Genomic DNA, 14,369 nt, shown 5'->3' on the forward strand with positions numbered 1-14,369 from the left:
ATGACTCGATCACGCTCCAGCCGGCACCGAGGGATTCTCGGGGAGCCCATCGGCCGCGACCGCCTCTGCCGCTCACAACGTCCCCGGGTGAGAGGTAAGGTGCTTTTATTCTGGTTTGGGTGCCTGCCAGTAAGACGCAGCGAAAGCTACGCTTGGTTGGGCTAAGGAATTCCTGTGGTATTGCCTAGGCGCCGTCCGTAAGACAATCGCAAAAGCGTTGCTGGGTTCGGCGTTTGGTATTCTGGATGGAGAAACTCAAAGGAATTTTGGGCAGCAATGCCTCTATTCCACAAACTTCTCCTTGGGGTGCTTAATAGCACATTGGAAACAGGGTAATTTTGGAGAAGAATTATGTAAAGCTAAGTTGATTAATTACTGTAATACATGGTGGCCAGAATGTGTCTTGGAGAATGGCGAAAAATGGCCAAAATACGGGACTTTGCAATATAACAGTATTTCACACTTAATGTCGTTTCGTAAGCAAGAAGGGAAAAAAAAAAAAAAGAGAAAAAAAAGAAAAAAAAAGAAAAAGAAAAACAAGGGAAAAAAAAAAAGAAAAAACCAACAATGGATGAGGTTTCGTATGTTGATTTGTTTTTCTATTTACGGGAAAGCCAGAATGGCGGGATGAATGTAGATTAATGGTGGTTAGAGCATCTGCAAGTGATAAGTGTGGAGTTTTGCGAGAAACATTGTCTAAAACGTTTGGCGTTGAATAGGGAAAATTATACAGATATTGATTTACAGGTAGCTCCAATAAGACTAAGAGAACCTAACCCTATCCACCTGCTTCATCTGTCCTTGTCCCACTGCCTGCCCCTACCTCACCTGATCCTAAACCTGTCTGATCTAGTACACCTTTCTCTCTTTATCCTCCTCTCCCATAGTCACCTGATTCCTCTTCCTTGAAAGTTGGGCAAAGCCTGGCTATGATAGAAAGGAGGGAGAAGGATGCAAGTGAAAAGAATGGTGGTAGTAATGAATCAGTGACCCCAGTGGCCCACAGAACCCGAAGCCGCTTGGGGCTTGCCCTGGTTGTGGAAGAAAAAGACACAGGCAGACAAAAACAGACTGTGATTGCTCCCTTGCGACAAGGTGTGGGAGTGGAGGGGTCAGTTTTTGTAGAAGTGCCTTTATTTTGCAAATTTGATTATTTAGAGGCGGTCAGCTAGAACTTGTAAAGAAGGTCCTGGTAAGGTAGCACGAGTAGTGAAAATAGTTATGAAAACTCAGAATCCTGGGGGTGGCGTGGAGGGTGTATAATAATTGCAAAAGAGAAGCTGGTGGGGGGCAGCAGCAAAATCTTTGGCAGTGGTAGAAAGAAAAGAGAACCCAAGTTTCGGGGGACGTGGCAGAGGTAGTCGTGGTAGAGGACCAATTATGCAAGGGTTAAGCCTAAATCAATGTGTGTATTGCAAGCGAGAAGAGCATTAGAAACGAGAGTAGCCAGACAGGTTTCACCAGGGCAATCAGTTCCAGCAGGAAAACATTGCCAAGGCGATGGTGTTAGGTGAATATAACAGCTGACTAGACGTGGAACCCGTAAAACAGGTTAAAGAACCTGTTATAACTATACAGCTAGGGCATAAGGAAGTCAAATTTCTAGTGGATACTGGAGCTACCTACTCTGTGCTGAATGACCTACAAAGAAAATTGGAAATAAGCAAACAACAATAGTTGGGGCTACAGGGAAAGAGGAAAATCGGCCATTCTTGCAACCCCTAGATTTCTGCTTTGGGAACAAAACTTTAATGCATGAATTCCTATATGTACCTGAGTGTCCAATTCCGCTTTTAGGGAGAGATCTGCTGGCGAAACTTGATGCGGTAATAACCTTTGAAAACGAGGAACTTGTAATGAAAATACCTGAATCAAAGACGGGACAGATTTTAATGATCAAAGAAAAACCAGTTCCCTCTATCCCTAGGGAGGTAGATGATGCAGTGATTCCTTCTGTATGGGAAACGGATATACCAGAGAAATCTAAATTGGCACAACCAGTGCATGTAGAATTAAAAGAAGGGGCAAGGGCTGTACAAATCAAACAGTATCCCATAAAACCAGAAGCACGGCAAGGAATAGTAAAGACTATTGAGAAATTCTTGAAGTACCAAAATTTAGAAGAATGTGAATCAGAATTTAACACACCAATATTTCCAGTAAAGAAACCAAATGGAGAATATAGATTAGTGCAGGATTTGAGAGCAATAAATAAAATAACAAAAGCCATTTATCCAGTGGTAACAAATCCCTACACATTGCTAACATCCGTAAAGGAGATATATAAATGGTTTACTGTAATTGATTTAAAAGATGCCTTTTTCTGCATTCCCCTTGACAAAAAAAGTAGGAAACTGTTTGTCTTTGAGTGGGAAAACCCAAGGAACAGAAGAAAGACCCAGCTCACCTGGATGCGATTACCACAAGGATTTAAGAACAGTCCGAGCTTATTCGGAAACCAACTGGCAAAGGAGCTGGAAATTTGGACCGAAAATGGGCAAGTACCAAGAGACCAATACCTATTGTTGCAGTATGCTGATGATATACTAATAGCTACAGAAGAAAAAGCAACCTGTATAAAGGTAACCATTGAGATTTTAAATTCACTGGGAATGGGAGGTTACAAAGTATCCAGAGGAAAGGCACAAATTGCCCAACAGACTGTGATCGACCTGGGATGTGAAATTTCACATGGGCAACGAAAACTAGGTACTAACCGTATCCAAGCTATCTGTGCTATTCCAGAGCCCCAGAACTTACATGAGCTGCGAGTCTTCCTCGGGATGGCAGGATGGTGTCGCTTGTGGATCATGGACTATGGACTGATTGCGAAACCCCTGTACGAAGCTCAGAAGACGCAGCCATTCATCTGGGGCAAGCCACAGAAGGAAGCCTTCCTAAAACTAAAAGAGGCATTGACGACTGCTCCAGCATTAAGGTTACCTGATCTGTCTAAAGATTTTCAGCTGTTTGTACATAAAAGGCTACGCCTAGCACTAGGAGTCCTGACCCAACCTCTGAGACGTTGGAAAAGGCCGGTGGGCTACTTTTCCAAACAACTTGACAACATAAGTGCGGGGTGGCCTCCATGTCTGCGGGCGGTCGCAGCCACCGTGATGCTGATACAAGAAGCCAGGAAGCTTACTATGGGAAGACACATAGATGTCTATGTGCCACACATGGTAACCACTGTCTTAGAACAGAAGGGGGGCCATTGGCTATCTCCAAGCAGGATGATAAAATTCCAAGTAGTCCTGACTGAGCAAGATGATGTCACATTAAAAACAACTAACCTTTTGAATCCAGCTTTGTTCCTAGGTACCACAACTGAAGAAGGCCCATTGGAACATGACTGTGCAGAGGTAATAGAGTACATCTATTCAGCAAGAGAAGACTTGAAAGACGTCCCGCTAGAGCAGCCGGAGTGGGAGATATTTACAGATGGGAGCAGCTTCGTGGAAAACGGAACCAGATACGCTGGATATGCGGTAACAACAGTCAGCACAGTAGTAGAAGCAAAGGCATTACCACCAAATACATCTGCCCAGAAGGTAGAACTGGTTGCTCTAACCAGAGCACTAGAATTAAGTGAAAGAAAAAAGGTAAATATATGGACTGACTCAAAATATGCCTTTGGGGTGGTGCATGTACACGGAGCACTGTGGAAAGAAAGGGGATTATTGTCTTCTCGAAGTACACACATTAAACACCAAGATGCAGTCCTGCAATTGATAAAAGCAGTACAAAAACCTGAGCAAGTGGCAATTATACACTGTAAAGCACACCAATCAGGAAACTCCAAAATCTGTGAAGGAAATCGAAAGGCAGACTGGGCAGCCCGACAAGTTTCTCGGGAGGTGCAAACAACAATGGCATTGATACCTTCAAAGCTCAATATTTCCCAATTTAATCTGCCTCCAAAACCAAGATATTCAGTAGAAGATGAGAGACTAGCACGTTTACAAAATGCACAAAAGAACTTGGAAAGATGGTATTTAACTGCACAAGGACAAATAGTGGTACCCCCCTTGATAATGAGAGAAGTTCTACAAATTAAACATAACGAATATCATTGGGTGCAGAGGCATTGGTAAAATTGCTAAAGCAGAGTTTAATTTCAGTACAGATGTTAACAATGGCAAAATCAGTCATGTCAAAATGTGATATCTGCTTGAAAAACAACCCAGTGGCTAGGCGACAGGCACAGCTAGGAAGAATTCGGATAAGAATAGAGCCAAGAGATTATTGGCAGGTAGATTTCGTAGAATTGCCAAGAACTCGAGGATACAAATACCTGTTAGTAGGAGTTGACACATTTTCCGGATGGCCAGAAGCCCTCCCCTGTCGCACAAACCAAGCAAAAGAAACAGTTAAGTGGTTACTACAAGAAATTATTCCCAGATTTGAGGTACCCCTAGGGGTATCATCAGATAGGGGGCCCCATTTCATAGCTACAGTAGTAAAAGAAGTAAGTAGATTGCTGAGGATAACTTGGGACCTCCACACACCGTGGAGACCCCAGTCAAGTGGACAGGTAGAGAAGATGAATCAGACACTAAAGAGGCAAATCAGTAAAATATGCCAAGAAACCAAGCTGCAGTGGCCCCAAGCTTTGCCAATAGCACTGTTGAGGATTAGGATAAAACCTAAGAGTAGGATGTCAGTCAGTCCGTATGAGATATTGTATGGGAAACCATATGAATCTCCTGAGCCTAACCCTAATGTACACGTTACAGGAAAGCAGGAAGTGTATAATTATGTTCTGTCTCTTGGGAAAACTTTAGCTCAGCTCCGGAGCATCCTCGTGTGGAATAGACCAATAACTCTCGATAACCCAGTTCATAACATACTTCCAGGAGACGAGGTGTACATTAAAAACTGGAACGAAGAACCTCTGAAAGAAAAGTGGAGTGGACCCTATCAGGTACTGCTGACCACCTTTACAGCAGTCAAAGTAGCCGATGCGGACCTCTGGATTCACTATACCCGAGTGAAGAAAGTACGTCCTGGATCACAGACTGTGTAAACTGTGGAACCGAGACTGCAGATAAGATGTGTTTAATTACTTTGAGAATGTTATTAGTAATTGTGCTAATGTTATGGTCATTAACGTCTTTGGGATGTGGGATGCAAAAAGATCAACTAACCACTCTTCATTCTAGAATGAAGAGAGAGGCAGAAACACAAGTGATAAAAATTTCTAACGCAGTTCGAGCTGAGAATGTAATGATTGGATTAGTTAAAGATTTTGCCAAAATACAAAACACCAGTAGAATAACTGCCTGTCTGCCAATACCAAAGGCAGCAGGAGATCCAGTAAATTGGAGAATCATAACATCAAAACTACCTGAAATACAAAAGAACAAAACAATTGCATGCAAACAGGTACTCGAACCAAGACAAGTGGTCAAGGAAACTTAAGAGAAAGTAAGAACATGGATGAGACCTATGAGCCAGAAAGACTGTATTCTAAGTGATGGCATACTAGGAACCCCTATAGGACAGTCAAGAGGCACCACACAATGGCAATGCTATTTGCCACACTATAAAAAGATCATAGCAAATGTTACAGAAACTACTCTGGTATGGAAGTGTGAGGCCGAGGATCAGAAAGATCAGATAGAGCCTTGGGACAGTGCATGGTCTGTGAGTATACTTCAAAAATTCCAATATATGGCAAACACCCCTTGGTGTATTAAGTGGGAAAGTTCTGAGAGTGAAACAGATCCAGCAGTAACATACCACTGCCACTAGTAGCAGAACGTGGGCAGACAAAGTAAGTTGGTGGGCATGCAATAAAACTTATGACTGCACTTCTGATGATGCAGAGATAAAACAGATACCACCCCTGGCAATAGCCCTAAAGATTGGTTGTGCTTGCAGAGGGATCAAACATAAACAAGGCAAAATGAATTATAAAGTGATTATAAGATGTACCAGGAGTACAATTAAAAGTCCAGGACAATTTGTATGGGCAACAAGCGATGGTACCTGGACAACACATCTGCCTGTAGATGGGAAAGTAAAAGAAATTACTTTGGGCCTCCCAACCTTATGTCCAATTTGGAAAAAGTCCCCATTTAATAGAAAACATGAACTTCTGCAGATAAGAGCAAGACGAGACGTTCTAGACAACAAAAATCCAGATGACACTTGGCAAGAACCCTCTAGTGGAGTGAAACTTGGGTAAGCCCTAGAGTCTTTACTCAGTCCTATAGCAAACTATCAGAATAGAGAGATGCTGTACAAACTTACAGGCCAAGTAGATAGACTAGCAAGAATCACCCGAGAAAGATTTAAAGAATTAAATGTACAATTACAAGCCACCACAAAAATGACTTTGCAAAATCGATTAGCCTTAGATTTGTTACTCCTGAAGGAGCATAGAGTATGTAGATTTTTAAAGGGACGAGTTGATCATTGCTGCGTTCACATCCCAAATGTAACTGCAGATGTAGAATATGACATCAATCAGTTGAAACAAATAGAGCATGAGGCACAAGAAGAGCAAAAGGATTTGACTACAAGCTGGTTAGGAAAAATCTTTAAAGGGTTAGGGTAGAATGTGAGTTCATGGATTAAATCTGTCATTGAGAGTGTGATAATCTTACTAATTGTATTCTTAGCAATTTGGTTAGTTTACAGCATTTTAAGGAGAGAAATACAGAAGACAACGTCCTGGAACCAGAAAATAATAAAGGCACTGACACGAGATCCACACCCACTATCTTCTGGTTCTCCAGCCCGTGATAGCATCCACGACAACTTTTACATCAACCCTGGATTTGAAGAACATCAAGCATAAATTGAGAAGTAAAAGACTGTATCAAGTGAAAACATTTACATCTATAGTGAAGTGAAAATGCTTTCAAAGGGGGGATAATGATAGTGGCGCCCTGGAAAATGCTAAGATAAACTCTGAAATGTTAAGCCTTGTGTTTTACCTGCGTAAGTAGTATAATTGCTAGCTGAAATGATTGTTTAGTGATTAAAATAATTATTGTATAATCATAAGAAGAACAATGAGAAACTGTATGTTCCTAGTCTAAGGTGGCCATGCTTGGCTGAAACCTATGTATACTATAGAACAATGTAAGTTTAATAATTAACATGAAAGTTATATAACGATAGAATATAAAAGCATATCCATCCCGAACCTATGTCGGAGTCAGATTTGGGTTTGTACCCCTGACACCCAGAGCTCTTCAATAAAAGCACCTGCATATAATCATTTCTCGTGATTATGTGTTCCTGAACGCTAACACTTTAACCTATATCCTGTACACCCCAAGACAGGCTAACAAGCTTTCTCCTCTACACAGAGACATGGGCGCATGGGCATAGGCACACAGTGACACATACGCAAGGACAAACTAGGCCTCTCCTGCAGCACCTTTCTTTTGCAAGGCCAGACTCGCAAGGGATTCAAGGCCACATCCCAGCAGTCTAGGCTACACATCCTTAGAAGCACCTAGGACACATTCTCCCATGGATGCTCCAAAGTCTCAGGGGGGAGAAGAGAGAGATTTTGCCCTCTTCTAATGCCATGAGGATTTTTCACAAGCCCTACCCCCATCAACCTGTGGCTCGGAGTCTTTCATCACTGGGCCAAGGCAGGGGCTGGGGCTTAGGCTGCTCCAATATGGGTTCAGCCTTGGGATGAAAAGGAGGCGTTACCAAAAATTTGGTAAAAGAAAAGAAACTCCTTAACACCAGTGCAGTATTAAGAAGCAGGCATTCTTTACTTGGCCAGATGCACAAGGGAATATTTCCTCCAAAATACCGTGCATGCTGAGTACAAGAAAGTTCCTGGTTATATACTGTATGTTATATACATATTCATTGATTGTCCCAGAAAAAACATGCATATAGTAATCTGTCGCAGAGAGGGAAGCTCGGTGACACCTCAATGTGAGAATCAGCAAGCTTTGTTTATTGATTAGAGCATCAGACATTTAAGCACAACATGTAATAAGCTCATGCATATTCTGTAAGCTAAGCAGTCTATTGGTTATTCTTACTTCTTCATTCTTTACAACTTACATCTCCCTTTTCTCATGCTCTGCTCTTGGCTGCATCATCTTGTTATCAGACTACAGCTATACTCAAGGCCACTGCGGCCTTGCAGGTGCAGGGCCTCAGATTAGCTGGGCCAGTACTTTTCCAATTCTCAGCTATCCAGAGCATGTCTATGTGACCTTTGTCATGTAACCAATTCCCAACAGTAATCATTTCCCAAAAATCATTAACATATTTTCCCTCCCCTTTATGCATGTGTTTTTCTGTCCTGGGGGTCTCTGGTGGTCCCTAGTGGTTGGTGACCTCAAAGTCATAGCTGACCACCTGGTGAACTGGTAAAAGCTAGCACAACTGGGCAGGTTGCTCTCCAGTTCTCCTTCTTACACAGTGGGCATTGTGCAATTCCATGGGCCAGTGGGCTTTGAAGAATAAGCACTGTGTTAAGCCCACCAGGTATAGACAATTTTTCATCTGGCAACAGAGGGGGCTGAGGTACATGCAAAGTGCTACAGAGCACTTACCAGGCACCATGGGTTAGTCCAGCTGAGGGTCGCCTTAATGGTTCCCACAGATGCTGTGGCCTTAGCATTTTTTCCTCTTAACTGAAATGATAGGGGAGCAATTAAGAGTCCTTTTGGGCAAAGAAACAGACAGCTTGGATATAATTGGAATACCTGTAAAACATTCAAGCAGTTCATTTGGCAAAGTGCACACATGTATATATGCATGCAGGAGCATCTCATTAAATATTAGAAGACCTGTCTGCAATCTACAGGCAGCAGCAATTCTCACCTCTTTCAGTCCCGCCCTATATTAAGGGGCCATGGAGGAGGTTTTTAAAATAAAGTGCTGCAAATATGGAAAATAGGTCATTGATATTATTTGCCTTAGCACAGAGTCTAATTGTAACAAAACTCCCTTCTTCCATCCATCTCTGCCAGCTGCAGGCTACTTAGTCAGACAGATAGTCACTGTGCAAAAAGCCACTAATTGAAAAGGCAGCACAAAATTTCACTCCACTGTTTGAGAGACTGTGTTCTAGCATGGTCCTACAGTCTGCCATCTCAGTTGAGGTAGGGGATGAATATCCATGCAACATCAAGGATGGAAGGATTATTGATGTGATAGAAATCCCAGAAGTACCTAAAAATGGTCACACAGGAATTAGGGCTTCTCCCAACAAAAAGGTGGAAGGGTCATTAGTCCAACTGAAGTGCACCTACACCAATGCACACAGCATGGACAACAAACAGGAGTAATTGGAGGCTATGATGCAGCAGGTAAACTATGACATAGTTTCCATCACAGAAACCTGATGGGATGACTTGCACAACTGGAGTGCTACAATGGATGGCTATAAACTCTTCAAAAGGGATAAGCAAGGCAGGAGAGGTGGTGGGGTAGCCCTGTATGTTAGGGAGTATCTCGATTGTCTGGAGCTTGATGATGGTGCTCATGGAGCTGAGTGTTTATGGGTAAGAATCAGAAGGAAGGCCAACAAGGCAGATATCCTGGTGAGAGTTTGTTATAGACCACCCAAGCGGGACGGAGAGGCAGAACAAAAATTCTATAAACAGCTGGGAGAAGTCTTGTGATTTCTGGCCCTTGTTCTCATGGGGAACTTCAACTTACTAGATGTCTGATGAAAATATGACACAGCAGAAAACAGTCCAGGAGGTTCCTGATATTACCTTTTGAGCCCCTAAAATCAAGACCCAAACAAGGTTAGGTGAGAAAAACTGGTTACTGTTTAATGAAGGGTCCTTCCAGGTGCACAACATGCCAATGTGCACACTGAAAATGCATCGAAAATGCACATGTGATACATGGCAAGTACAGTTTTACAAGTTTAGCAAATTAGCATAATTGACAAGAATCCCCAATTAGAAGCACAAGTAATGAAGTAATTCCCCCTCTTGGTTCAGCTCCTTCTGAAACCCCCCTCCTTGCTAGTTGTTTATGTCTAATACATGGGAAAGTGTCTTGGGAAGGTGTCTTGGCCTTGATTCCCATAAGAAGCAAGATTAGAACAGGCCTTCAGGAATTTGTTTTTTTAATAGGAAAAGTACTGGAGTTTAAAAACTATGTAACTATGCAATAACAGTCTACAGAGCTACAAACATATATGAAGGATATATATAAGCAAAAATCATTTTGGCATCATTCCTCCCTTTAGAGACAAGACTCTACCTTGTCTAGTCTCTACTCTTTGCATTCAACCACAGCATCGCATCATACAGACAGCTGTTATGCAAAAAATAACTACAGATATAAGTAGGATGAACAGTTCCTTCATCCAGGCCCAGTTCGGTAACCATGAAGCGAGTGTATGGAGGATATAGTCAAAGTTCAATGTGCTATTTTTGAGAGCTATCTTATATAAAATTTGAGTTTGCTTCCAAATTTCAACCAAATCCTTATTAATTCTTCCACTCTGGTGTAAAGTCAACAGCTAGTGTTAATGATTGCACACATGCCTCCTTGTGCATCTAGTAGGAAATAAAGAGCCATTCTGTTTTGCAAAACCACATGAGATAAATCATGGGTTTCATCCTGTAAGGCCGAAATTGCATCTGAAGTCTGCCATTCAATATGTTCACTAATGGCTGAGATGTTAACAACTGCTCTCTCCAGCTCAATTACTCCCCAAGAGGGAATGAGAGCTCTAATTACACCATGGAAAAGTGTGGAATGCTCAACAAGGGGATTAATGGATCTTTTCATCCTCCTCATCCATCCATTTGGATCTTCAATTTGATCAAATATCGTTATGTTTGGAATTACAATCCCAAGTGCACAGGCCCGAACTTTATCTAGTGTCACCGCAGGCTCCCAGACGGGTAATAATCAGCATTGACTCCATGATTGCCTGGCTAATCAATTGCTTAAATTTTACTATACTATATCATACTATACTATTAAGAAACCTGTAACCCTTACAGAAAGTCCGATACAGCTTTGACCTAATTGGTCAAACAATCAAAAAACCATCGCCAGTGTCCAATTAAGAAACCACCCTTTGGTAAACAATCTCCATGACACATTCCACATTTGCACAACAATAGGTGCAGCAAATGGAGATAAGAATTGTCTTAATTCTTTTCTCTGAGCTTTCTCACAGATCCCCAGGAAAATCCTGGGAAAGTCTGTGCCTGCTCTCTGCGACCAGAGAGCTGCTGCCACAATCTAGGGGCAGAACTTTCCAGGCCTCATTTTCACATATCTAATACCACCCTGACCCATGTGGGGGAATTAGTCTTCATGGTGTCTGGGACATTTTTAAACAGATTTTGGATTTACTCTTTCTACGAATTTGGTCTTATGGCAATATCGAGGAAGAATGATCTTTCCTGTGACATTTATGATTATGCAGGGAACCGTATAATTTTCCTGATCAATTAGGCAGCTCAGGGTTATAGGCAGATAGGCCTTATTGACTTGATCCCAATTAAGGGAATGGTTCATTTTCATTAAAACGCTAATCAGTGGCCAGTTACCATTCCCATCCATGGCTGGCAATTGAGTACAAATCCAACAGTTGCTCTTATGAAGAGCCTGGGATACATTTTGGACTGAAATCACATGCAAATTTTGGGGCCAACTCTGAGTCATGGTAACCAAGTATGCAGATAGCAGACATGAACAATTTAAATCACATCATACCAATTTGTTTCAGTCTCTGTTTTCCTGGTGGTTTAAGGAGCAGAAGCCTTTTAAACTCTGGAATAGAGAATTCAGGGTCCCTTGCCAGTGACCTTGACTGTGGTAAGGGTAGTCAGCAGGACTTGGATTGGTCCTCTCCACTTAGCTTGCAAGGGGTCACTGTCCCACCATTTAACATACACCCAGTCTCTAGTCTGGAACAGATGATTAGATATGTCCAGTCCTATCAGTCTGGATAACATGATGAAACTTTGGAGTTTCTGCAAAGTGGAACTTAAAACTATTAAATACTTTTGTAAGTCAGTTTCTCCCCTCATATGGATTTCTCCCAGGATATGTGGAATCTGATGAGGCCTGCCATTCAATATTTCATAAGGAGACTTACGTTGTCTCTCTGCCTTGGTTGTATGTGGACTCTCAGTAAGGCAATAGCCAAGGTCTGAACTCATGTCATTGGTATTTCTTGGCAAATTTTACTAATCTAATTTTTAAGGGTTCCATTCATATGTTCAACTTTGCCACTCACCTGGGGTCTGTCCCAAGCAATTCTCAAAATTCAGCTAACTTCCCCGACCACTGTTGCAACAAAGTGTGGCCCCCTATCTGATGAGAACCCCAAAGGAACCCCAAATCTTGGAATCATATGATTGAGCAAAACTTTTACCGCCTCCTTTGCTGCATTAGTATAACAGGGGTAAGCTTCCAGCCATCCACTGAAGGTGTCAAAAAATACCAATATGCACCTGTATCCTTTGCATGGTAACTCAGCAAAATCTATTTGCCAGTAATGTCCAGGGAGATGCCCTGCCTTTGTTATTCCTAACACAACTCTTGCTTATGTCAGGGTTTTTTCTACAGAAGATTTCACATTTGCTTGTTATAGATAGTACAACATCAGTCATCCCCCTTCCTATTGCTACCTTCCTCAGATGTTTCAGATTTCTTGTTCCCCAGTGGGTACTCTCATGCTCTTGCTGCTCTATTTCCTGAAGGAGTGGGGGTAGAACTACAACCTGTCTCACTGGGGTGACAGCCCACCCTCTTTCTTTGGTTTCAGCCTTAAGGAAGTTAATTAACTTGTGGTCTCTCTGATCATATTTTGGGGTAAACCCTGACAGATTGATTCCTTTTTGTGGTACCACTGCAAGAATGCCTTTTCCTTCAACCCCTTTTGCTGTTTCATCAGCAAAGCACTTTACTAATTTGGGAGCTTGTTTTCCTTTTTGATGACCTCTGCAATGCATAATAGCTACCTCTGTAGGCTTCCAAATACTCTGCAGGAGTGCAAGGATCTGTTCAACACATTTGATTTCATTACCCTGAGCAGTTAACAACCTTCTTTCCTTCCAGATGACTCCATGGGTATAGACAACACTAAAGGCATATTTAGAGTCGGTCCATATGTTCACCTTCTTTCCCTCACTCAGTTCTAGAGCTTTCGTCAATGCAGTCAGTTCAGCTTTTTTGTGATGATACATCCGGTGGCAAGGTCTTGTCTGTGGTTGTCCCTGCATAACCTGTCATTTGCTTACCAGTTCTCATGAAGCTGCTTCCATCAGTTATACAGTTCCCAATATGGAGTCTCTAGAGGCATATCCTTCAGGTCTGGTCTGCTGAAATAGGCCTCGTCTATTGTCTGTAAACAGTCACGCTCAGGCGCATTGTCAATTAACGTGTATGACAAAAACATTGCAGGGTTCGCGACAGATGTTTTTAGGGTAATGTCATCCTGTTCTAACAACACAGACTGATATTTAAGCATTCTTCTAGGGGACAGCCAATGGCCCTCCTTTTGTTCCAGTGCAGTTATCACTGCATGGGGCACATACACAACAATGTGCTGCCTAAGGGTGAATTTTTGGGCCTCTTGAATCAAGATGACAGCAACCATCACAGCTTTCAAACACCCAGGCCACCCTTGGCTAGCATTGTCTAGCTGTTTTGAAAAGTAGGCCACAACCCTTCACTGGTCTCTAAGGTGCTGCACCAGTACCCCAGAGAAACATTCAGTCCCTCATATGTAAAGAGTTCAAAAGGCTTAGTTAAGTCTGGCAATCCCAATGCTCGAGCCAATATCAAAGAATGTTTCAGCTGTTTAAATGCAGGCCTAGTGCTCTCTTTCCATATGATGATTCCCTTTTTGGCTGCTTTAAGTGCTCCATACAGAGGTTTTATCAGTAGCCCATAATTTGGTATCCATAAGCGACACGGACCCCCCCAGGCAGGTGAAAAGAGGAATAGATTTATTGCAAAAAAACAGGCCTTTTTAAGCAATTAGCCCTTTATCAGTTACATTCTTATGAAGCGTAACAAACATAATTCAACCAACCACCATAAACCATGATGTGAACATGCACTGGTTATATAATTTGTTTTCTATAGTTGTATAACTTGTTTTCTACTTCTATTTCAGCTGAGTCATTCCCAGAGTGCTTTTCTGGTTAGCTGAAGTAACAGGAGTGAGCCAGGATTTTACAAGGGTAACAAGGCCCTCATTTTGTAAGGTTTTACTTATCCGCTACATCTCCCCCTTCTTTGTTTATGTGTTCTATTGCTAAAACAGTCTGTACCGGTAAAGCCATTATCTTATTAAGGCTACTATTGATCATTTGTTGCACACAAGATAAAACACATGGGATACATACTGTGATCAATAAAAACACACCAAGGATAACTATTCCATACAT

The 14,369-nt window shown here is 42.1% G+C and overlaps 1 protein-coding gene across 1 annotated transcript; it reads left to right on the forward strand.

Moving 5' to 3' along the window:
• LOC132341416 (uncharacterized) lies at positions 1–4,958 on the forward strand. Its single transcript, XM_059872964.1, has 3 exons — positions 1–94; positions 2,722–3,857; positions 4,947–4,958. The coding sequence occupies exons 1-3, from the start codon at positions 1–3 to the stop codon at positions 4,956–4,958; spliced, it is 1,242 nt and encodes a 413-aa protein (XP_059728947.1).
• The last annotated feature ends 9,411 nt before the right edge of the window (positions 4,959–14,369 follow it).

Source organism: Haemorhous mexicanus, chromosome W (assembly GCF_027477595.1).
Source record: "Haemorhous mexicanus isolate bHaeMex1 chromosome W, bHaeMex1.pri, whole genome shotgun sequence".
Lineage (NCBI taxonomy): Eukaryota > Metazoa > Chordata > Aves > Passeriformes > Fringillidae > Haemorhous > Haemorhous mexicanus.

Coding starts and splice junctions, on each gene's coding strand:
- LOC132341416 (XM_059872964.1), top strand. CDS start 1: ATGACTCGATCACGCTCCAGCCGGCACCGAGGGATTCTCGGGGAGCCC. Junction 95..2,721: donor ACAACGTCCCCGGGTGAGAG/GTAAGGTGCTTT, acceptor GTACTAACCGTA/TCCAAGCTATCTGTGCTATT.